This window comes from Engraulis encrasicolus, chromosome 24, assembly GCF_034702125.1.
Source record: "Engraulis encrasicolus isolate BLACKSEA-1 chromosome 24, IST_EnEncr_1.0, whole genome shotgun sequence".
NCBI classification, from domain to species: domain Eukaryota; kingdom Metazoa; phylum Chordata; class Actinopteri; order Clupeiformes; family Engraulidae; genus Engraulis; species Engraulis encrasicolus.
Window position 1 is genome coordinate 26,135,282 of NC_085880.1, and position 22,648 is coordinate 26,157,929.

General features: G+C 45.3%; 1 protein-coding gene across 1 annotated transcript in view; it reads left to right on the forward strand.

Moving 5' to 3' along the window:
* Nucleotides 1-22,648, forward strand: part of fmn2a (formin 2a) — a 75,200-nt gene that overhangs the window by 37,417 nt on the left and 15,135 nt on the right. The window contains exons 7-14 of the mRNA XM_063191977.1: nucleotides 170-257; nucleotides 9,921-9,982; nucleotides 14,050-14,141; nucleotides 14,759-14,888; nucleotides 15,523-15,669; nucleotides 16,239-16,298; nucleotides 17,180-17,300; nucleotides 21,824-21,916. Of these exons, the coding sequence (XP_063048047.1) occupies nucleotides 170-257; nucleotides 9,921-9,982; nucleotides 14,050-14,141; nucleotides 14,759-14,888; nucleotides 15,523-15,669; nucleotides 16,239-16,298; nucleotides 17,180-17,300; nucleotides 21,824-21,916 (793 nt within the window). The remainder of the gene's footprint in view (nucleotides 1-169; nucleotides 258-9,920; nucleotides 9,983-14,049; nucleotides 14,142-14,758; nucleotides 14,889-15,522; nucleotides 15,670-16,238; nucleotides 16,299-17,179; nucleotides 17,301-21,823; nucleotides 21,917-22,648) is intronic.

The following is a 22,648-nucleotide window of genomic DNA, read 5'->3' on the forward strand; positions in this document are numbered from 1 at the left end:
TTATAATCACTCTCCTCTGAAAAGTCTCTGTGATAATGATGCAGTTTGTCTTGAAATAAAATCTGTCAGTCACAGATGTCTTCTTCAGTTATCTTGCTGGCACTGATTTCTGCCTTTTTGTTTACTGGCTCTTTCTTTCTATCTTTCTTTCTTTGTTTCTTTTCTGTAGGTTGTTAAAATCTTAAGCAACAAGCGTTCCCAAGCAGTTGGCATCCTGATGTCCAGTTTGCATTTGGATATGAAGGACATCCAAAATGGTGAGTTGAGTAACGGACACCGCACCCAGACACATTCCAGATAGTATCAGCTAGTACAAGTAGAGTGCATGTTCTGTTTCTTGATAATGTGTGTATCGAAGAAAGTGTCCTTCAACACTGAGACACGAGTGTGAGACAGCCAAATAGCCAGGAGATCTTTTGTTCCAACAAAAGCCCATGAGATGATAACCAAAATGTATTTTTTTTGCTAATTTGAAAATCAATAATCCTCTCCTTTCGACCAACAGATGTGGCAAAAATAAATAAAGGAATAGGACGGCGTTCCGATCAGTTCAAATCAGTGTCCTCACCACTTAACCACCGATTTAACTCTCTTTAATTCTGAATAAAGCCGCTTTGAGAACGTCATGTAAACACTTCACAATTAGGACTTAAAGATCAAAGTGAACTCGACGGAACTATTTAATTCGGAATTATTAATTCGGAATTAAAAGCGTAATGTAAATGTAGCCTGTGTTGTGTCTTCTGTCTGCACAGAGAAAGTTACAGGTTCTTTTGTGGCATATGTTGCTCTCCTCTTTGAGCAATGGCAATACCTCATAGCTACACAACCAGTTTTGCCCTCTCCGTCAACATTAGTCTTTTTGCTTGAAAGAGTACACAAAGGGCTCTAATAATAGTTGGGTTCAAATGTGCTGATTTTAAGCCGACAAACAATGGCCTTTTGAAGCTGGCCACATGCAGGAAGATGTGTGCTCACATCTGTCACAGAGTTGCTCTCTACTTTGACTTTAGCCCCAATGACAATTTTTTTTATTGCTATACAACCAGTCTTGCATTTTCCATGAAATAGCTCAATGTGCCTAAGGTTGTTTTTGCTTCAAACACAACATAAACACTTGCATTGCTAGCCTATACAAACCATAGACTGTGTAAGTTCAAACGCGCTGGTATTCTCCTTCAACTAAGATGGCTGTGACCTGGAGAGCCTGGTCGCACACAGGGAGATGTGAACTCCTATTTGTCAGTGTGACCCATGCCACAGGGAGGCTTAGAGAGGGGCTTCTCTCCAGAGCGCTTTCCATTTTATGTGGCGCGCCAGTGGCTCTGAAGTGGCTCCACTACATGCTTGTTTGTTGGTTTGCGCTGCGGTGTTTGCTCAACTGAGCTTGTCTGAGCTGCCGGACTTGGCGTGTCTTGTGGTGTGGCTCTCCGTTCGTGTTCAATGCTTATTGTGTTGTGTGTTGGGTTTGTGTCGTGTCGTGTTGTGTATTAGGCAGCATTGCAGACACAGTGGAACCCTCTGTTGTGAGGTTGTTGTCTTGTGGTGTGGCACTCTGTTGTGTTCAATGGTATTGTGTTGTGTCTGGTCGGGTTGTGTGTAGCGAGCACAGTAAACACAGCGCAAGCCTCTGTTGCGAGACTTGCTGTCCTGCACTGTGGTCTTCTGTTGGGTTTGAGTTGTGTTGTTTTGTGCTGGGTCTGTGTCATGCAGTGTCGCGAGCACTCCTAGACACAGCGGAAGAAGCGCCTGTTTTGAGACTGTCCTGCGGCGTAGTCTGCAGTTGTGTCGAATTGTGTTGTTGTGTTATTTGCTGTGGAGAATGGCGTGTCCTGCGGTGTGGAGTTGTGTTGTGAATTGTATTGTATTATGTTGTCTGGGGTTGTGTTGTAGTGACTTGTAGTGGTATTGGGTGCGGTGTGAGGCCTCTGTGCATTCTCTGTCTTTGTGCAGAGCACAAAGCGCTTGAGCAGAAACTGTGTGTGTGTGTGTGTGTGTGTGTGTGTGTGTGTGTGTGTGTGTGTGTGTGTGTGTGTGTGCGTGCGTGCGTGCGTGCGTGCGTGCGTGCGTGCGTGCGTGCGTGCGTGCGTGCGTGCGTGCGTGCGTGCGTGCGTGCGTGCGTGCGTGTTTGAACGGCGGTGATGACAGGACTCCTACCAAAGGCCTGCAGGCAGCTAAGAAAACCCCCACCCCAACCACAGCCCCACCTCATCCCGCCACTCCTCCGATTCCCTCCATCATCTTGTCTGCCGTGCTCTTTTCCTGCCCTCCTCTCATCCTGTCCTCCTCTGCCTCTCCTCCATGCACGCAGACAGCACTGACCCCACCTCAACTCCTCCTCCTCCTCCTCCTCCTCCTCCTCCTCCTCCTCCTCCTCCTCATCCCCCTCCTCCTCCTCCTCCTCCTCCTCCTCCTCCTCCTCCTCCTCCTTTTCTCTTCTGCTGACCTCCCCTTTCTACCCGTTCTGTCATTTCATCCCATTTCTCTCATGTCAGTCTTTAATGTGCTGAGTTTTGGTCTTTTGTATTCCCAGTCTTTCTAGAAACTACGTCAGAAAGACTTCCTACTGCTGGATCATTCAGTGTGTGTGCGTGTGTACGTGTGTGCGTGTGCACGCGCGTGTGTGTGCATGCATGTGCGTGTGTGCGTGTGTGCGCGTGTGCGCGTGTGCGCGTGTGTGCGTGTGCATGTGTTGTGAGTGTGTGCTCCAATCACACTCCATTCTGACGGCTTCTGGAGAGCACAGTGGGAGTTGGTCTGGATGAGCTGCAGCTGAAACGTCCTGCAGACCTCCCTCCACCATAAATCATCAAATACACACATCAGTCTGGACATTTGATTCCTCAGATTTCCATACGTTTATTTTAGACGCTCTTCCCTGTATGTCTTTGTGTTAAAATTGTCTATATATCGGTGCTGAAGCTCGGCTACTCATCTGTCCATACATTCTGTAATATAGGCCCTGTGCTGTACTGTACTGGCTTAGTGTATGTGTATACTATACCCACATCAGTCCTGACGCTTGACTGCACAGCTCTCCATTCATTCTGGACTATCATAGTCTCTTTTACTTTCATCTTTTTACTTTACCTATGCTTTCATCCAACTGTATGTTTGTATGTTGGCATCGACTGTGTGTGCATGCGTGCGTGCGTGCGCGGTGTGCATGCGTGCGTGCGTGCGCGGTGTGCGCAGTGTGCAAGTGTGTGTGTGTACATGCTCATCTTTTTGCATGTGTGTGCTTGACCTTTTTTGTGAGTGCGTAGGTCATAGGATAGACACAGCCCTATTCATTAAGATGGTCCCAAGAGAGCGTCTCTGTTGTGTTTGGTCAGTATGAGCGATCTTCCCTCTGCTTCCCCCTCTGTTGTAACGCGTCTGTATAGGAAACAATCAGCACGGGTAGCCCGAGGGGCTCGCGCATCATCTTCTCTCTCTGGAGTTTATTGTTTTTGCTGTTAATTTCTCTGTGCTTGTTTGAAAGTACGGAGTGGCCATCACTAATACAGTGGCATTGACTTAAGGGGGAGAAGGTCACCAACAGGCAACAGGTTCTAGTTAGGAAGGTAGCTTCCCATGCTTCTACTTCTCCTTCCATTCTCTCTCTCTCTCTCTCTCTCTCTCTCTCTCTCTCTCTCTCTCTCTCTCTCTCTCTCTCTCTCTCTCTCTCTCTCTCTCTCTCACCATCTCCCCTTATTAGTCTGTCACTCTCTTCTGTTTGTCTTGCTCTCTCCCTCTCTCTCCCTCTCTCTCTCTCTCTCTTTCTCTCTCTCTCTCTCTCTCTCTCTCTCTCTCTCCCTCGTCTCTCTCCTCGTCTCTCTCCCCTGTTTCCAGTGGAAACACTAGGGAGTTAATTAGGAGACATCCTCCTCCTCAGTGTGTTATCGTCTCCTGATTGCGGTTTGCGCCATTCTTCAACGGTGTGTCTAAACATTCGTTATGAGCTCCAAGTTTTGGGTCACACTCTCCAGAGACAAATGCTTCTCTCTCTCTCTCTCTCTCTCTCTCTCTCTCTCTCTCTCTCTCTCTCTCTCTCTCTCTCTCTCTCTCTCTCTCTCTCTCTCTCTTCTCTCTCCTCTTCATCCTTCTCCAGCGATGTAGAAGGTAATGAAGCCATCCACCTCCTCACCTCACATGCTTTTAAATATTAGTCTTTTCTTTTCGTCATGTGGTCCTATCCATTCTTGTGATTATAAGGTACAGAGAAAGAGGGCAGAGTTTATGGGCCTAAGCTGTTTGGAATATATTACAGAAGTGTTTAAAAATACACAGCGGTTGAAGGATTGCGATAAAATTTGTACGCCTTGTGTTTTGGAAAATTTTCCGATGTGTTATTGATGCTGAGAAGGAGAAACAAAGAATGTCCAAGGCAATTAGTAAGATCTTGAGTGGCGTTGTGTCACCAGACTTAGGCACTAGATTTATTGTTTCTGTAATTTAGGAAGATTTACGTCCAAAAAAGCTGCAAAGCCAATTTGAGACATTTCAGTTTTTTCTTCTCCTGTTGTTTCTTTTTTTTCCTCGTACAAGGACTTTATTTATGACTGTTTGCTCCGCGCAGCAGACTCTCGGCTCTGGATTTTTTTGTAGACTTCCTTCCAAGCTCTTTTGAGAGCTCAGAGCTCGTCACCAAGGCAGGCGCCAGTGCTGGCAAGGGCCAAGGGGATGCTGGCAGCCGGAGCCAGGGCTTAGTCAGGAGCAGAAATCTGAAAAGGATGATATGGAGTCATTCCTCTCCTCTTGTCAAACTCTCCAAACTCTCCAGCCCTGTTCAGAGCTCTCTGATAACAAGAACCAAATGACTGCGAAATAGAACGAACAGGGGCCTCGATTGGCATCTGCAACTGGGAATGAGGAAGTTCAGGAAGAGAGAAGGAGGAGAGGGACAAAGCGAAGCAAATGAGAGAGGAAGATATGCCAGAGAGAGAGAGAGAGAGAGAGAGAGAGAGAGAGAGAGAGAGAGAGAGAGAGAGAGAGAGAGAGAGAGAGAGAGAGAGAGAGAGAGAGAGAGAGAGAGAGAGAGAGAGAGAGAGAGAGATGGAAGAGGAAATGGATATTCATCTTCTCAAGTTTGTGGGATTTCTTCTCTTTTTTGAATAGCATGAAAACACAAGACATGGGAGGGAGGGGTGAAAAACACCACAGAGAACTTGCCTTGGCACAGTCGCCCAACTTGTTTTGAAAGGTCATTCCAAAGAAACGGATATGTCGTAAAAAATTAGCGCTCTGTTTTTTTTCTTCCATAAAAGATTGCAAAAAAAAAAAAGCTGAAAAAGGAATCTCTGGATCCTCCTGCCCTTTTGTGTGCAGGCACCACTATGCTTTAATTTGATCAATAAACTCAAAAACTGCAGAGCTGGCTGGTTCGATGAGCTCTATTCACGCAAGCCGCCTGCCTGGCTCAGCCAGATGCTTCTCTCATAGCTATTGTACGCAGCATGAGGCCTCGCCCGCCCGGCTGACCTGGGGTCAGCTCTAGGGGGACACCGGCAGTCTTGAGTCCTCTGGCAAGACCAAGCCTCATGAGGAGCATCCAAGTGCTTCTTCTGCTTCACCTTCTTCTTCATCCTCGTCTTCATCCTCGTCTTCATCCTCATCTTTCTTCTTCTTCTTCTTCTTCTTCTTCTTCTTCTTCTTCTTCTTCTTCTTCTTCTTCTTCTTCTTCTTCTTCTTCTTCTTCTTCTTCTTCTTCTTCTTCTTCTTCTTCTTCTTCTTCTTCTTCTTCTTCTTCTTCTTCTTCTTCTTCTTCTTCTTCTTCTTCTTCTTCTTCTATCATCTTTGCCCATCATGCACACTAGATAGGCCTTGTAAGACAGTATGGGGTAGGGTCAATGGAAATGGGAGCTAGGGGGGACTGCTGGATGGACAGGAAGGCTGCATGTTTTGATTTGGTTTCTCAAGCGCTAACCTGACAGAGGATCCCAGGGTCCATTTTTCATTGTGCACTGTGGGCCAGAAGTTTCTGGGTGGGATATCAAGGACCGCTTCGGTTGGAGCTTTTTGCTGGACTCATCGCAGCCCGTGTGTGTAGCTCAAGTTTCTGTGCATTAAAAAGAGTGAAACCAGCACTGTTTCCGTGCAGTCCAGCAAGCCCTGAGAGACAGGCTTAGTTTGACAGTGAGCAAATGTTGTGTTTTACTCTTAGAAGGAAAAAAAAAACATTTGTTATTGCATCAATGTTGCAGGCACTCAGTCCACTCCACACTGTCATTGTTAGTATTTATTCAAACCATTTTCTTTTAATTAAAGCTGTGCAGTGTTTTAGGAATTCAAAGGTAAATGTTGCATTGATGTATTTACTGATTACATTGGTGAAGGGAATGTGGAATAGCTGGCATACTTACCTCTGTGAAATCTGCACACATGAACGTGATTCAAATCCCATCTGATCAGTTTATTGGTATATAAATTATTAGGGGTTGTGTGGTATTTTGTAACTGACCAAATGAAAGAGATTACTGCCCAGTGAATGACTCAGAATAGACTCATCAGATCATATTTGAATCAAGCTTTATTTCTCTTTTCAGCGGTTTCCCTCCATCAGAGACAAAGTTCTCGAGCCCACAGCCACTCAGTACTGGGATGAAATTCATAACATGACCCTTTGCAAATGTTCCTCATCTCAGACCATCTACCACACTTTCCATAAACCTGGCTGAGGTTCATACCCGGCTATTTTCTTAACTTCAGAACACCACATCAATTTCTGCGTCTCCTAAAGATGCCTTACATTATCTCTACGCCAACCAAAAATGTTATATAGTAGGCACTAGGCAGCCACTTAGACACTACCTGGCAGTGCCATTACCTGAATCCAGAAGTCCACGCGCTACAGTGCTTATTCACTTCAGCTTGGGTTGTTTGCTTGTTAGTGATGGCCTGATAGTTAGGGGGTTGGTGTTGGAAACAGAAGATTGCAGGTTCGCAGGTCCATGTAGTGCCTTTGAGCAAGACCCCTCACCACACATTGCGTAAACCAATTCGTGCACCTGTAATGACTTAAATCACTTTAGATAAAAGAACCAGATAAATGTAATGCAATGTTGCTAAGTTTAGCAATGCTTTTCATTAGAATGGACTCGGTAGCTCATTGAAAGGCCTGAGCCCTTTTCTTGCCAGAGGCACAGTGTGAGCCCTGGTGTACAGACAAACATGAAAAAGCGTTACACGGCCCTAAATCACACACGCCTGAAGGAGCTGGCCTGTAAAAAAGTGTGCATCATTCCTGGTGGTTTGTAGCTATGCAGCACGTTGCATGGTGCCTCAGTTGCCTCAGCTGTTTCTCATGATTTCCCGATGTTTGAGCACTTTACTCTGTATAAATCGCACTTTTGTATGAGTAACCCAAGCAAAGCCGCTCTTACACAAACAGCTTTTTTGACACGTTCTTTGATATGTGTGCCTTTCGTGTTTTAGCCTTCTGTGAAGCGTTTGTGTGCGTGCTTCTCATTGCACTCATCAAAGGAGTGACGCATGGCACAATCACTACGTTTGTTTTGTTGTTTCCACTTACATTGCAGGATTTCACCCTGTCTTTCTTCCTTTCTCCCACCCCCTTTCTCTCATTTCCTTTTATTTAGTCCTTTCTCTTTCATACCATTACACATATGTAACCATTTGTTTGGTAAAAATCAAGGAAGACTACAGAAAAAAAGGACAGCTTTTCACTGATGTTGTGAGCTGCCACAGCGTGTCACAAAAGAATTCTGATCACAAGCCCATGATCAGGGTTGTGAAAATTAATTTACATTATAATCAAATTATTCCAGGGTCCCACCACAGAGGAAATAATTTCGGGCTCACCATGTGATTTAAACCGTTTGGCCACGTGTGGCACATTACTGTGTCAGGAATTAATTATTGATTTTGCTTTCATGTCCTGACAAGCACCACAGCAATTATAACCAGATTCTCAATAGAGAGAGCTCTAAACTCTAATTTGTCCTTGGCCTGGACTCGGTGCTACGCATCGAGCATTAGTGGGTAACATTGTCGCTACAAATTAAATCACGACTGGCTAATTTGCATTTGAAATGAATTTGTTTCACCAGAAAGCAATAGAAAGCATTTTCGCTCACCGACAACCTTTGAGACCAGGGACTTCTACTGCCAACTGAAGCTAGCGCACATGTTTCTCAGCCCTATTCATAGTAACATTGCACTTCAAGTGTGTTGGAGCCTTACTGTCTCCCATTATGCTTTTTTTCTTTCTTCATCTCCTCTTTTTTCCTCTTTTCTGTCCCTTTTGACATGTGATTCCCTGCATACTCGGCTGGTTGTTTGGGAGGCCAAACAAGGGTTGAGTTGAGTCGAGTTGAATAGGGCAGTGGTTCTGGTTCTCAAAGCGGAGTCTGGGGACCACTGGTAGTCTGTGAGATACCTGTACCTCAAATGGGTCGCGAGGAGACTTCTACAAATATTTACCAGCATTTCCACACAAGGTGTCATCGGCTATTTGTGACATTATTATAGACATAATTATATTTTTGTTTCCGGGACACGGGGCCCCGGAAAAAAAATGAAATATGAATAAAGAGGTCCTTGGTCTGAAAAAGTTTGAGAAACGCTGGAGTATGGAGTAAGTCTCTGCTGTGTAGCAAGCCCTGGGCAGTGGAAATGGCCTAATAATGGGCAGAGAGCTTTCTGTGTGCAGCGCAGAGCAGAGCCGTGTAACATTGCACCTCTTCCCTGTTAACGCAAGCCAGCAAGGCTGTCTCTTGTGTTTGTGTTTAAACATTTGGCTTTGAGAGAATGACTCCTCTGGGCGCCAGGTCCTCACAGAGAGAGACAAGAAAGCTGGGGACGTCAGGAATTCAAACACACACACACAGGGCCTTTTGTGCCCCTGACGGATTATTTTAGACGACTGCATCCGAGTGTCGGGAAAATGACATTTGTTTTTTCAGTTTGGCCCCAAACTTAGCATTGTTGCGAAGACAATGACATGAAGGTGTCAAGTGGTGTCTTGCTATGTTGCGTTGAAGATAAGCCATGTGTCTCAATTTTTGCACCGCTCATCCAGTTGTGGTTGTGTTGTTAGTGGGTGTCCTTAGAGAGTTGGTTAAAATATCTCCTGCAATTGCTTGCAAAAAAGAGTATTTTCAGTCATTTCCAGTTGACGCTGACATGTTGGTTATTTTTTCTGCGGTTGGCAAAACTAGCCAGTAATCAATTTTCTTATTTCCTAAAATGTGTGTGTACTCAGACTCAGCCAAGACAAAATACCTCTCAGCCACATGATATTAGAAGGGAAAACAATCTAACCAAGTTTTTACTCATCCATAATGTACAAGAAATATTTACAATCAAATGGTTTTATAGACAGTCCTACTCATAGTAAATTGATACTTTTTGGAACAAAAGGTAATTTTCCTTTTTTTTCAAATAACATTATAACTCACATGTTTGCCCAACATAGTTCCATATTTCCGTTTTATGACTAAAAGTACATTTGGCCTGCTGCGATCTGTCCTACTTTCCCTCCAAAAAAATCCCAAATGAAGATCCCACCCGTTAAGCTTGTTTTTAAACAGCGGTCTAGTCCAGATCCGTTTCTGTTACTTCCTGCCAATATCACTTTTGCCTGATTTTTGTTGCTGCAGTTTGTTGCTAGTTTGTTGTTGACTTTGTGAAGGCGTGTTGGGGATTATTGGCTTGACAACACCATCATTGTGGTCGTGTCTGTATCGACTCATCAGCCATCCCGTAGCGCCCTCTGACGTAAGCAAGTCTGCTAAGTGTCTTGTCTCTTTCTCGAACTCTTTTTTCAATGCCCCCCCTCTCTTCTCTTCTCTTCTCTTCTCTTCTCTTCTCTTCTCTTCTCTTCTCTTCTCTTCTCTTCTCTTCTCTTCTCTTCTCTTCTCTTCTCTTCTCTTCTCTTCTCTTCTCTTCTCTTCTCTTCTCTTCTCTTCTCTTCACAGCAATCCTGAACATGGATAACACAGTGGTGGACCTAGAGACTCTGCAAGCACTTTATGAGAACGTAAGCTTTCTCTACAGTACATACAAAATGCAATGTTGCAAAATCTGCTCTGCCATTTAAAAAAAAAAATGTTTTGGCCCTCATTGTCATCCTCAAACACATTTTTTGCAAAGCCTAATTTGCTGGAGTTGGCTTTTCAATTGTTTCTGTTTTCAGTTGTCCTCTCTCTTAGTGTCTGGACAAAAAGAGCAAGAGTGTGTGTGTGTGTGTGTGTGTGTGTGTGTGTGTGTGTGTGTGTGTGTGTGTGTGTGTGTGTGTGTGTGTGTGTGCGTGCGTGCGCGCATGTGCATGTGCGTGTGCGTGTGCGCACGCACGTGCGTACATGCGTGTGCGTGTGCGCGTGAGAGAGAGAGAGAGAGAGAGAGAGAGAAGGGGAAAATGTGCATTAAATACCAAAACAAACATGCAAAACCACAAAACCCCTGCTGGAATGTGTGAGGGAAACAGTGGAGACTGGGTTCTTCCAGGGCTTCTCTGGGAGAGAGAGAGAGAGACAGCCATCTCCACCACTGCTCTCGACATGTATTTTAATGATGTTGGGCTTCCCAAGCCTGAACAGACAGGACATGGAAATATACATACTTTTGTGTTTTGCCTGTAATGTTATATTACACTCCGCATTTTGTTGCAACAGCAACCCCATTCTGTTAGTTTGCGAGAGAAATTTATTTCGGTCTCCCTCTTTTGATCTCGGAATCATCATTTAAATATTGGCCAGTCGTCTGCAATTAATCTTTCAGCAGTGTCCGCAAAAAAAGGCATTTTGTATACACGGAAAGTGATCAAAAGAACGAGAGGTTTTGTGATGAGCTGAGTGTTTTATTATTTTTTTTAAACTTTGGGTGTAACTGCTACTCCTTAAGTCAAATGTGTCTCCCGATTTTTGAGATCAGATTATGGTCATGCCGTGGCGTTTGCCCATAAATCTTGCTGTCAAGTGTGGCACGCAGCCGTGTCCGTGAGATAAAGACAGTCAGCTCGCCTCGGCTCTCCACTACGCATATCCCATCAGGCAGACCTTGACGCCTACAAAAATCTGTCAGAAATTCCATGCCTCCCACGCATCATTATACCATCGAGGGTAGATATCATCATCATCATCATACATCAACACCGCATGCTTTCCTAACGTCACTCACTCTAGTCACTGTTCTGTTGGAAGAGGAAATATTCGGAATAGTTTTAGCGAGAGGCCTGCACCACAATAATGTTATCGATCAGGACAAAAATATCAGAAAGGAGAGATGGAGCCTTTGTCTCTGTGATGGGTGCCATCATGAGGGTGAGCAAGCACATTGCTGTCTTTTTTAATCTTTACCTCCCCTCCCTCTCTCTCTCTCTCTCTCTCTCTCTCTCTCTCTCTCTCTCTCTCTCTCTCTCTCTCTCCCTCCCTCTCTCTCTCCGTGTTCCCCTCCCCTCCTTCCAGTCATAGCCCAGGGGGTGTTGTTAAGTTGAGATATTTGGTTGTTTCTCTTTTGTGTGTGCGAGACTCCGCTCTGTCTCCGGCTTTCTTGCCCATAACCACAGCACACATAATGGTGAAACGCTCCCTCCCCACCCACCCACTGCTGCTTCACACACCACCACCACCTCCACCACCACCACCACTGCTGTATACTTCCACCCCTCTCCTCTATCCACTCAATGCTCTTTCCCCGTCTCCGTCCCCGTCCCCGTCCCTGTCCCTGTCCCCGTCCCCGTCCCCGTCCCCGTCCCCGTCCCCGTCCCCGTCCCCGTCCCCGGCCAGTCACCCCACAAACCACACTGCACAGGGTGGTGCCACACTCACTCCCACTCCTCCCCTCCCTTCAGTGTGGGTCGGGGTTCCTCTCTCTCTGTCTGTCTCTCTGTATGTCTCTCTCTCTCTCTCTGTGTCTCTGTGGCTGTATCTCTCTCTCTATGTCTGTGTGTGTCTCTCTCTCTCTCCCTCTCTCTCTCTTTCCCTCTCTCTCTCCCTCTCTCTCCCTCTCTCTCTCTCTCCCTTTCTCTCTCTCTCTCTCTCTCTCTCTCTCTCTCTCTCTCTCTCTCTCTCTCTCTCTCTCTCTCTCTCTCTCCTCCAGTGCAGACCCTGAAAAGCTTCATTAATAAGGGCGTAGTTCCCTCTTGCTGAACTCCACCAGGGTGTACCCAACAGGGTTACACAACACAAGGCCCTGGTATTGCATGTGGGAGTGGCATCGTAAAAAGCAAAAGCAGTCCGCACAGAAGAACAAGTTCACGTTAAGATCAGCCCCGTCAGTCCAAAATCTCTCTTGATCTCCCCCTTCACCAATGCGACATTCATTTTAAGTGTCAATAGGGATAAATGCATGTGACTGTCAAAGCCCTCCGAGTTGCCTGAGCTCTGCTTTTCATCAGAGGCGGGGGCTATTTACACTTTTTGATGTGCTGCAAATGAAAAACAGAGTGTGCCCCTGTCGACTGATGGCAAAGCAAGCAAAATGCTAATCGAAGGGTTTTTTCGCCCGCTTTCGCTCCGCTCCTTGCCCCAAAACCGCCTCCCTCTGGCATGAGAAAGTTTACTAGGGGTTCATAGTTTTCCGATGCTTTGATTGCTCGCTCATTTATTTAAACAGAAATGCTGCTTATTTGCTTCTCACGTAACGGCTTAAAAATCCTCACTTAACTCCTGACTTGGAGGCCGATGCTTCACACTTGCGTCTCGATGTCCGCAGCTACGAAGAAACACATGGGGCATCCGTTTATCAAGTCAAAAGGAATTAAGTATTTGTGTCAATATTGCTGATAAATTCAGACACTCATGTTTTTTTTGCCAGTCGGCTATTGTTTTTGCACACACAAAGGTCAAATTCACGTGGGACATTCTATCACCAGCGCCCCTTTGTATGGCTTTTGGGTTCGTCACCCCAAAATCAGCCCCAAAGAGGTCAGCCGTGACAAAGTCCAAGGTTGACAGTGTTGTTGGATTCCCAAACGTGCTTTCAGTATGAACACTTTTGAAAACACTTGATGAAATGTTTTGGATAAAGATGAAAAAAAAAGCGTCTGAATAGACTGGAAAGCACTGCTTTATCTCCCCCATTATGAAATTCCTCAGAGTTCTGGAAATGTCATTCCCAGGAATTCTCCTTCAACTTTGCAGCACATTAAATGTCCATGTTTTGGCAAAAGAAGAACGTTCAACGTCGAATGGTTTGCATTTTCACATTAGGAGTTGTTTCTTTTATTCAGTAATACAACACTGAATATTAAAATCATTGACATGTCACTGGCAAAGTATTGGCTCAAATAACAAACTGTTGCATTAAACAATAAAACTTGGATATGGATGCATGCTTACATTTTTTTAACAGGGGAACATTTTTGGTCACCAGCCACCAGTTGTGTATTTATCGTCTCGCTTGGCTGCTCTTACGAGGCAGTAAAAGTCAATTCCTTGTTTAGCAATAGCAATGCATAATGAGGGGGATTTTTCTATTTTTGACTTATGAGCTTTGACACACAATTTCACGACCACTAAAGCGCCCGTGCTTGTGTATCAGTATCCCTCACATGGGAGTTGAAGAGCCAACACATCCCCACCACCTTCTTCTTCCCCTGCATGCATATCTCTTGCTCTCACTTTTCAGGTCTTCTCACTTCTCTCTCTCTCTCCTCCCTCTATCTTTTCAGCTCAGTTTAATTCACGTGTGCTTTATTATTTTAATTATTACCAAATGTATTGTATGTATCATATATGGAAACCTGCAGCACAGGTAAACAGTAAGCATTCATTTCTTTCTCTCATTCTCTTCCCCTCTTTCTCTCATGCTCACTTTTCTTTTATCTCCCTCTTTATTCTATTCTCTCTCTTTTCCCAAAGTAGTTTAGTTCACTAGTGCTTCATTATTGTAATTCTTAGACGAATGTCCAGAAGAAGAACAGAGTGTACATATCAAATCAGCAATAATGTGGTAGAGTTTGTGTGTGGAAACATTGTCGGTGAATACTGGATACTTCATAGTGTTATCTCTCTCTCTCTCTCTCTCTCTCTCTCTCTCTCTCTCTCTCTCTCTCCCCCTCCATTTCCTCTCCTCACTTGTTTCTGTCACTGCTGACTGTTGCAGCGAGCGCAGCAGGACGAGATGGAGAAGATAGAGAAGCACGTCAGCTCGGTGAAAGATAAGGAGGATCCCAAACCACTGGACAAACCTGAGCAGTGAGCACAGCTCCTCTTCTCTTCTCTTCTCTTCTCTTCTCTTCTCTTCTCTTCTCTTCTCTTCTCTTCTCTTCTCTTCTCTTCTCTTCTCTTCTCTTCTCTTCTCTTCTCTTCTCTTCTCTTCTCTTCTCTTCTCTTCTCTTCTCTTCTCTTCACTTCACTTCACTTCACCATCTCATTAGCACCTCACAGCCCCTCTAGAACTGCCTAGAAGACAGGGCTCCCATGGGTCATAAGAGTGTTGGTGTGTGTGTGTGTGTCTCTGTGTGTGTGTGTGTGTGTGTGTGTGTGTGTGTGTGTGTGTGTTGTTAGAGCTGTATCTTCTGACACCGCAGGGACCCCATCCAGTCCCCAGCACTAAGAAGCACTAGTACAACATTCACCAGAGTCGTCTTTCCACTCAAACTTTCTCAAGATGATTGCAGTGGGCTCATGCTCATCTTAATTATGTGCTAAATATGCTGTTTAGCTGTGCAGTGATTTGTCCACAGCGTATACTACTATTACTTAGCTTGGCAAAGATGAAAGTGACATAACTGGACAAGCCTAAAGCCAACATGGTCTGTTTTTCATTCTGTGTTTTTTTGTTGTTTTTTTTTTTGTTTTTTTGGTAAAAGGTTTCTGTTCCAGCTCTCCCAAGTCCCCAATTTCTCAGGGCGGGTGGTGTGCATCCTTTTCCAGTCCACGTTTACGGAGTGCATGGGCTCTGTGCACAGGAAGGTGGAGATCCTACAGAGAGTCTGCAAAGTGAGGACAAAAGGGACGAATGAGAACTAACACAGTTGTAAAATTATAAGAGGGGGAGAAGAAGAGCCCAATCTAGCAGGATAATAAAATAAGTGGGGAGGAAAGAAAGGAAGATCTGAAAACTAGTGCAAGGTAACAGTACTTGTAGAACGCAGACCTCTGGCAAGTCTGCTCAGATCATCACCGAAATGTAATCAGCTTGAGCCAGTGTGCATAGCAACAATCAACCAAGTTTCAGAACGATATGTTCACGCATTTGTGAGTTATTCTACAAAACGATCAGAAAAGTAAAGTAGAGAAGAAAGTAAAGAGACGAACCTTGGTCAAAACATTAGTTACATCTTGGTCCCTTTCTTGTATAAATGGAGCACTGTTTAATTGCATAGACTACTTCTGCAATATAGTTTTACTATGTGATTGAGACGTATTGAGATATTTACATAATATTAAGTCTTTATTAATATTAGATTCATCTTTTTGATTAATATTTGTTTATATGTTTTTGTGAACAGCTTCGGAAATTTCATTTTCTGAAATCAGATTTATATTATGACCATTTAATAATATTATTATTAATAATAATAATAATACATTTATTTTATATAGCGCTTTTCATGGCCCTTTCTCTAAACAGACTCTCCAGAGTGGGGAAAGTGTGATTCAGGTGCTGGGGCTTATCTTGGCCTTTGGTAATTTCATGAATGGGGGGAACCGCACTCGAGGGCAGGCGGACGGCTTTGCCCTGGACATCCTGCCCAAGCTGAAGGACGTCAAGAGCAGTGTGAGTTTACAACCCTCCATTCCAGCCGTCAGCTCTCTCTCTCTTTCCCTCTCTCTCTCTCTCTCTCTCTCTCTCTCTCTCTCTCTCTCTCTCTCTCTCTCTCTCTCTCTCTCTCTCTCTCTCTCTCTCCCCTCTCTCTATCTTTCTTATCATCAACATGCCATATTCCACTAGCGATAGTAAGAAGGATAATAACGGACAATTCAGCAGTGGTGATTATGGGTAATGGCGGTAATTTGTGTGCGCTATGGCCAGGTGAGTAAGAGATCTGACAGTTGATGAATGACTAAAGTATATGTGGTCGCAGTAGTAATGGTAATCATGCTGCTAGTAAAACGTGGTGACTGCAATCACGCTCTTTAATCTCGCCCATGTATTTACATGTCTGAAGCACTCTTGTGTCTGAGTCGCACATTGAATGAGCTGTTCAAACAAACCACTCTCTCTCTCTCTTTTTTTGCCTTCTCCCCCCAAACCTTTGCTCTCTTTTCCCCTCTCTCTCTCTTTCCCTCTCTTTCTCCTTCCCTCTCTTTCTCCTAATCTCTCTCCCTCTCTTCCCCCCCTTTCAGGACAACACCCAGAGCCTCCTGTCCTACATTGTTGCTTACTATCTCAGACACTTTGATGAGGTAGGGTATGTTTAAACTTCCTGTTTATTTGATTCACTCGTTTTTTTTTTTTCTTTTTTCTTTCCGTGGCCGGCCGCGGCTCTCGGCTCTCCCTCCTCAGATACCGCGCCAGCTTTTTCATCATCGTCTCCCTGGGCCTGGTGAAGCGAACAACATGGCAACATGTTTTATATTATATTTATTTTCCCGCTGTTCCGTTTACTATAGTAACTAATGGGCGCCTGCCTGCCTGCCTGCCTGCCTGCCTGCCTTGCTTTTCGCGCAGAGCAGACCTGTTGTAGCCCTTGTTTCCATGTGCTATCTGGCAGCAGATCCAAAAGAGATCTATTGTAAATACCGCCATGCCGCGCAGCGCAGCCCAGATTAGGTGAAGTCAGCTAAGAGCGCTGCGGCCAAGATCAACCACGCGACACAGGCTCTCCAGGGATAAACTTTCACTGATTGAACTTATCATACATTACAGTGTACGCCGCATGAGTTCCTCCTCTCCATCTGCTGGGGAACGGAACGCACGGCCTAATTGAATCTTTCGGCGCTATCTAGGGCCAAGGAAAATGGCTAAATCTCGTTTTTTTTCTACTGCCTGTCTCCCACACTGCCTGTGTGTATGAATGTCTCTGTCTCTCACTACTTTTCTCTCTCTCTCTCTCCCTCTCTCTCTCTCTTCTCTCTCTCTCTCTCCTTATCTCTCTCTATCAATCTTTCCATTTTCCAATCTGTGTGTATGTGTGCGCGTGTGCGTGCACGTGCGTGTGTGCGCGCCTCTGTGTGTGTGTGTGTGTGTGTGTGTGTGTGTGTGTGTGTGTGTGTGTGTGTGTGTGTGTGTGTGTGTGTGTGTGTGTGTGTGTGTGTGTGTGTGTGTGTTTGTGTGTGTCAAACAGGACGCTGGCAAAGAGACGTGTGTCTACCCACTTCCAGAGCCACAGGAGCTTTTCCAGGCCTCTCAGATGAAGTTTGAGGACTTCGAGAAAGACTTGCGCAAGTTAAAAAAGGACCTAAGAGGTAAAACACACACACACACACACACACACACACACACACACACACACACACACACACACACACACACACACACACACACACATTACATTCAGACAGTCTTCCCCTTTCCCAAGTGGCCTGTGTCCTCTCTGATGGTCAGCACTGATGGAGAAACCCAATTCCATTCCTCCCCGTCCCGCTGTCTGTCTCTGTGTGATGAGAAGAGAGGAGAAGCCAGCGAGCTGCCAGCCACTCTAGTCCCATATCGGGTGAAAATAGCCCGTCTATCTCTGTCAGCTTCACACTGTCCCCCTTTTTTTTACTGGAACCACTTAACTGCGACACCCGCTGGTTCCGATCAGTGCCGTCCTATTGGCTGGGTCTGGGGTCCTCTGGGATGCATCGGAGCCAATCTCAATAGCTGAGAAGAAATGGAAGCCAGCCGTCCCCTCGCTGTGCTGGACAGGGTTTCGCTTTTTGTAAATGAGCGGGTGATATCATGAGTACGCGGCAAGTTGGCATTCACGTTCCGAATGCCCCTGTTTACGCCGAGATTACGCCAATATCGTAAAAGATCAAAGGGGCATGTTTTACCTCACTGAGTAACTGCAGTGTGGTCAGAACTGGGGTGAGGGCAGCGAAAGTGCCTCTGTGTGAAGCTCTCTGTGTGATACAAAATGCGTCCGCTGTCACCCTCATGCGATGAGCCGGTGATGTCAGAAATGGGTTAACAAATCGCATGTGTCTCTCAGTCAGACATGCAAACCCGAACCAGATGCCGAGAGCGGAGCGGACATGGAGCCGACTCCATCCAGCCATTCTGGATGTCGGAGGTTTTTTTTTTACCGTCGTCCCCTGTCTGGCTGAGTGAAGCAAGATGGGCTTTTACATATTATACTCATCGCGAAGAATCATTGTATGTGTCACTGGCAGATAATTATAGGACATTCTTCTAGCGTTGTATCAGCTTTATTTTTTCTGGGTGGGATGTTGCAGAAGCACTCTTGAGTAGTGGTGGAATTTAGGTACAACATATTGACTAAAGCCAATTTGGTGCCTTTTGCCAGACCTTCATTCCTGCTTTTTGAAAGATGCCAGTGTGCGTTCTGTAAACTGTCAAACCCAATCGTGGAATTGTTTGTGGCTTGATGCTTTCCGATATATTTATATCATGAGCTCCAGCCACGGCTAGCGGATAACATAAGCGTATAACGCATATGTGAGAAAATGAGTTGTATTGCGTAACAGTAACTGCCAGCAGGCAAAAATCTGTCGGACCAAAGCTCACAAAATAATAGAGACAGACAAATGTATTGACTGAGAGGAATTTTTGACAGAAAGAAAGACGAGCCTATAAAGTCTATATTATCCACAACATCCTCACGCAAACTACAGCAATAACCTTTTACTACATAGGTGACTTTTGTGAGGGCCTTTGTAAGATGGCTCCTTGGGTGTTCGACTTACCAGTCAGTCACAAAGTTTGTGTGAGGGGGAGGTTTCGCGAGGCTAGCCCCCCAAATTAGCACAGTGTCATGAGCTCTGACCCCTCCGCCACATTTGGAACACATGGACCCTTGGCTTGGCGTGCCCCCCACCCATCCCTCCACCCCTCCATCCTAGCGGCTCTTGGCCAGCCCCGGAGATCAGAGGGGGGAAGCAGGGCCAAGGCATTAGCCAAGGTGTCATAGGTGAAATAGCAGGGATTAAACGCAACAAGCCGCGTGAACGAGGTGTGGGAATCCGATTACGCACGGAAAAGCCACACTCCTGACACCAACCTCCCCCCGCCCAAAACACCTCCACAACACCCAAACACCACCCAACACCTCTGGGCTTAAGGGGCCGCTTTGGGGGAGCTGCGGGGCCTGGTGCATCCCCTCAGCTCAGAGTCACAGGTGGGGGTGGAGGTGGGGGTGCTGCTGAGCTTATCGATTAGCAGATGGATTAAGCTGCTTATTTTGGAGTTCGAAATGCTGCATCACGGCAACGTCAAGGAAATGTGATGTGTGAACTAATTAATCCCTTTGTGTGGTCTTTCTCTTTGAAATAAAGTTTTCCCTCTGCATAACCATTACATTTGCCCATGTCTGACCAAAAACCTGGAAACTTCAACAATAATCCACGCTTTTGCTTGTAAGCAATGGCTCCCTTCATTCCGTGTCAAGGGAAAACTTGTTTTTGCCTTCGACTGGACTCATCATAAAAAATAGGACAATCAGGTGAAACCAGGACAGGTGGAAAGACTATAATACCTACATTTAAGCACTTTTCTGCAATGTAGATTATTTAATTTTATGCATGTCAGTTATTTAGGAAAAAAGTTTATGTATGTATGATACATTTATTCAGGCATGTCAACGCCGGACATCACTGATGCTTTGTCCATTCATGTACAAGTAGTCTTTCTCTTCGTCAATTGTCAAGTCAGTTTTTCTTTGCATCGCCATTGATATTTGGGCAGTTTCTGTTATGTACTGTAGATTATTTTTACGAATTTAATTATTCAGGAATAAGTTTGTATGTGTATGACACAATTGTCCAGCTATGTCAGCAGCGGACATCACTGATGCTTTGTCAGTCTGCGGCTGACCTCTCACGTGTAGTAAGGAATGGGTAAGTTCTGAAGCAGATGTTGGCATTGCGGTTTGTGCGCGTGGGGGCATTTTTTTGTTCAGGACACCGTTCATCGCCGTCGTGTGTGGACTTTTTTTCTGCGCTGGCTGTCCGCAGGTCAAAAGCTATACCCCCATCATGCACCAGCTGCTATGGCCATTACCCACCACTGCAGACACCAGAGTTTCTTTGGCATGCAAAGCACTAATCCATCACGGCCACTCATGATGCGTGACCCAGGAGTGCAGATGCACACACACACACACACGCACGCACGCATGCACGCACGCACGCACACACACACACACACACACGCGCACACACACACACACACACACACACGCGCACACACGCACACACACACACAGAGAGCATCCCCCTAAGACGCGTCAGAGGTCCTCGACTCGGAGAGCATCACTCATCAAGCGGGAAAAGCAAAACAGGTGAACAGGATGGGACACATTAGCATATGGCGCACCATTAGCTTAGCATCTTAGCATCCAGGTTAGTCGCAGTCGCAGGATAAGGCCAGTATTTCACCGGGAATTTACATGTATGAGGGAAGAGAGGTTAGCGTGTCTGCTTTCAAACTCACTGTAAGCAGTGTGTTCTTCTCCCAGCGGTCTCACTTGAAAAAAACCTCCTGGTTTGTTGCCAAAAACAATCCATGTTGGGCAAATTTGTGTCCTGATAATTTGGTTATTTGACTCAAGGAAACTAGACTTGACCGTTAGAGTGTGTACCCATGATTGAATAAATTACGTACAGCTTGCACAGACACACAGACACACAGACACACAGAGACACACACACACACACACACACACACACACACACACACACACACACACACACACACACACACACACACACGCACACACGCACACACGCACACACACACATACACACACATACACACACAGTGTCCAGAGGCAAAACTATGCTCATATTTTTATGAATGTACTGTCACAAAGATATTTTGGGGAAAGATACTTCAGACACTTTGTACATTTGGATTCATTCAAAATGTTTTTCTGGTATGGAAACCTGGCATGAAAACACCCAACACACTCTGTTTCTAATTTATATGCTTTTGAATTGGAGGTAGTGACTTGCCTCACTCTCTTCACTGTCCAACAAGTCTCCTGTCGTGGCTGGCATCAAGACACCGGGGCTTAACTTTGTTATGTATGACTTGCTAAATCAAACGTAATTTCTTTAATTGTCCAAAAACATTGCTAAGACGGCAACATCAGATTGTGTCATTCAATAGACTTTGGAAAAGCAGCTCAAATTAAAACAAATATCCATGCCGACTTCAAAGCTGCTGAGAATGAATTGACCTTAGAGGATAGAAACCCATGCACTTGTTTCAGGACATGCTTTACTGCTACTGGGAAGTGTTTTGTTTATGTCAAGATTATGATTTGCGATGGAAAAAGTCTAGCGTTGCTATGGAAAAATCCAAAATCTATATTTTACAATGTACTATTTATTTACTAGATTTACTCTTTACTAGTTATGTACTACATTCCTATTTATTTACAAGATAATGATTTGCCATGGGAGAATTCTTTGTCTTGAACATACTTTGTACAAAGTCCATATTTCACTATTTACTATTTATTTACGATTTATTTATTTTTAAATGGTTTCATCGCAGTTTTAAGAAAGAAATGGTACCCCAGGCAGTTGAGTGTGTGAGTGTTGAAGTTGTTTCAACATGGGCAAATCCACTCTCTTGTAATGCCTGGCTGGCACATAGAGCCCCTAAGCCGTTTGCTCTCCGAAAAGGTTTTGCATAGCCTTTCATGTTTATACTTTATACACATTTCCTGTCAAAAATCATTGCCGTCATCCTTCCCCCCTTTCTTCCTCTCTGTTTTCTCTCTCTCTCCCTCTCTTCTCTTCTTCTCTCTTTTCTGCAGTGTGTGAATCTGAGAGGGATAAAGTATGCAAGGTGTCCTCTGAAGAACACCTGCAACCTTTTAAGGACAAGATGGAGGTCTTTTTGACTCGGGGTAAGACATGCCATCCAACTCTAATTTATACACACTCACACTCACACTCACATTCATGCTTTCTCTCTCTCTCTCTCTCTCTCTCTCTCTCTCTCTCTCTCTCTCTCTCTCTCTCTCTCTCTCTCTCTCTCTCTCTCTCTCTCTCTCTCTCTCTCTCTCTCTCTCTCTCTCTCTCTCTCTCTCTCTGTCTCACTCACTCACTCACTCACTCAGACACGCACACACACACACACACACACACACACACACACACACACACACACACACACACACACACACACACACACACACACACACACACACACACACACACACACACACACACACACTCAAACTCCCCCCTTTATTCACACTCTCTCTCCTTGCAGTTGGAGAGCAAGTGACGTTGCGGCCTCTTTGACTGATGGCCCAAGTCACACAGTCTCCATTATGTCTGCCTGCTTGGGACACTCCTCTCCTCTCCTCTCCTCTCCTCTCCTCTCCGCTCCTCTCCTCGTCTCCCCTCTCCTCTCCTCATCTCCCCTCTCCTCTCCTCTCCTCTCCTCTCCTCATCTCCCCTCTCCTCTCCTCTCCTCACCTCTCCTCTCCTCTCCTCTCCTCTCCTCTCCTCTCCTCTCATCTCCCCTCTCCTCTCCTCTCCTCTCCTCTCCTCTGTTCCCGGAGCCCACTGATCATTGATTACCCGTCTCCACTCCGGTCAAAGTGTAGCTGTTTTTTGTGTGTGTGGTGCAC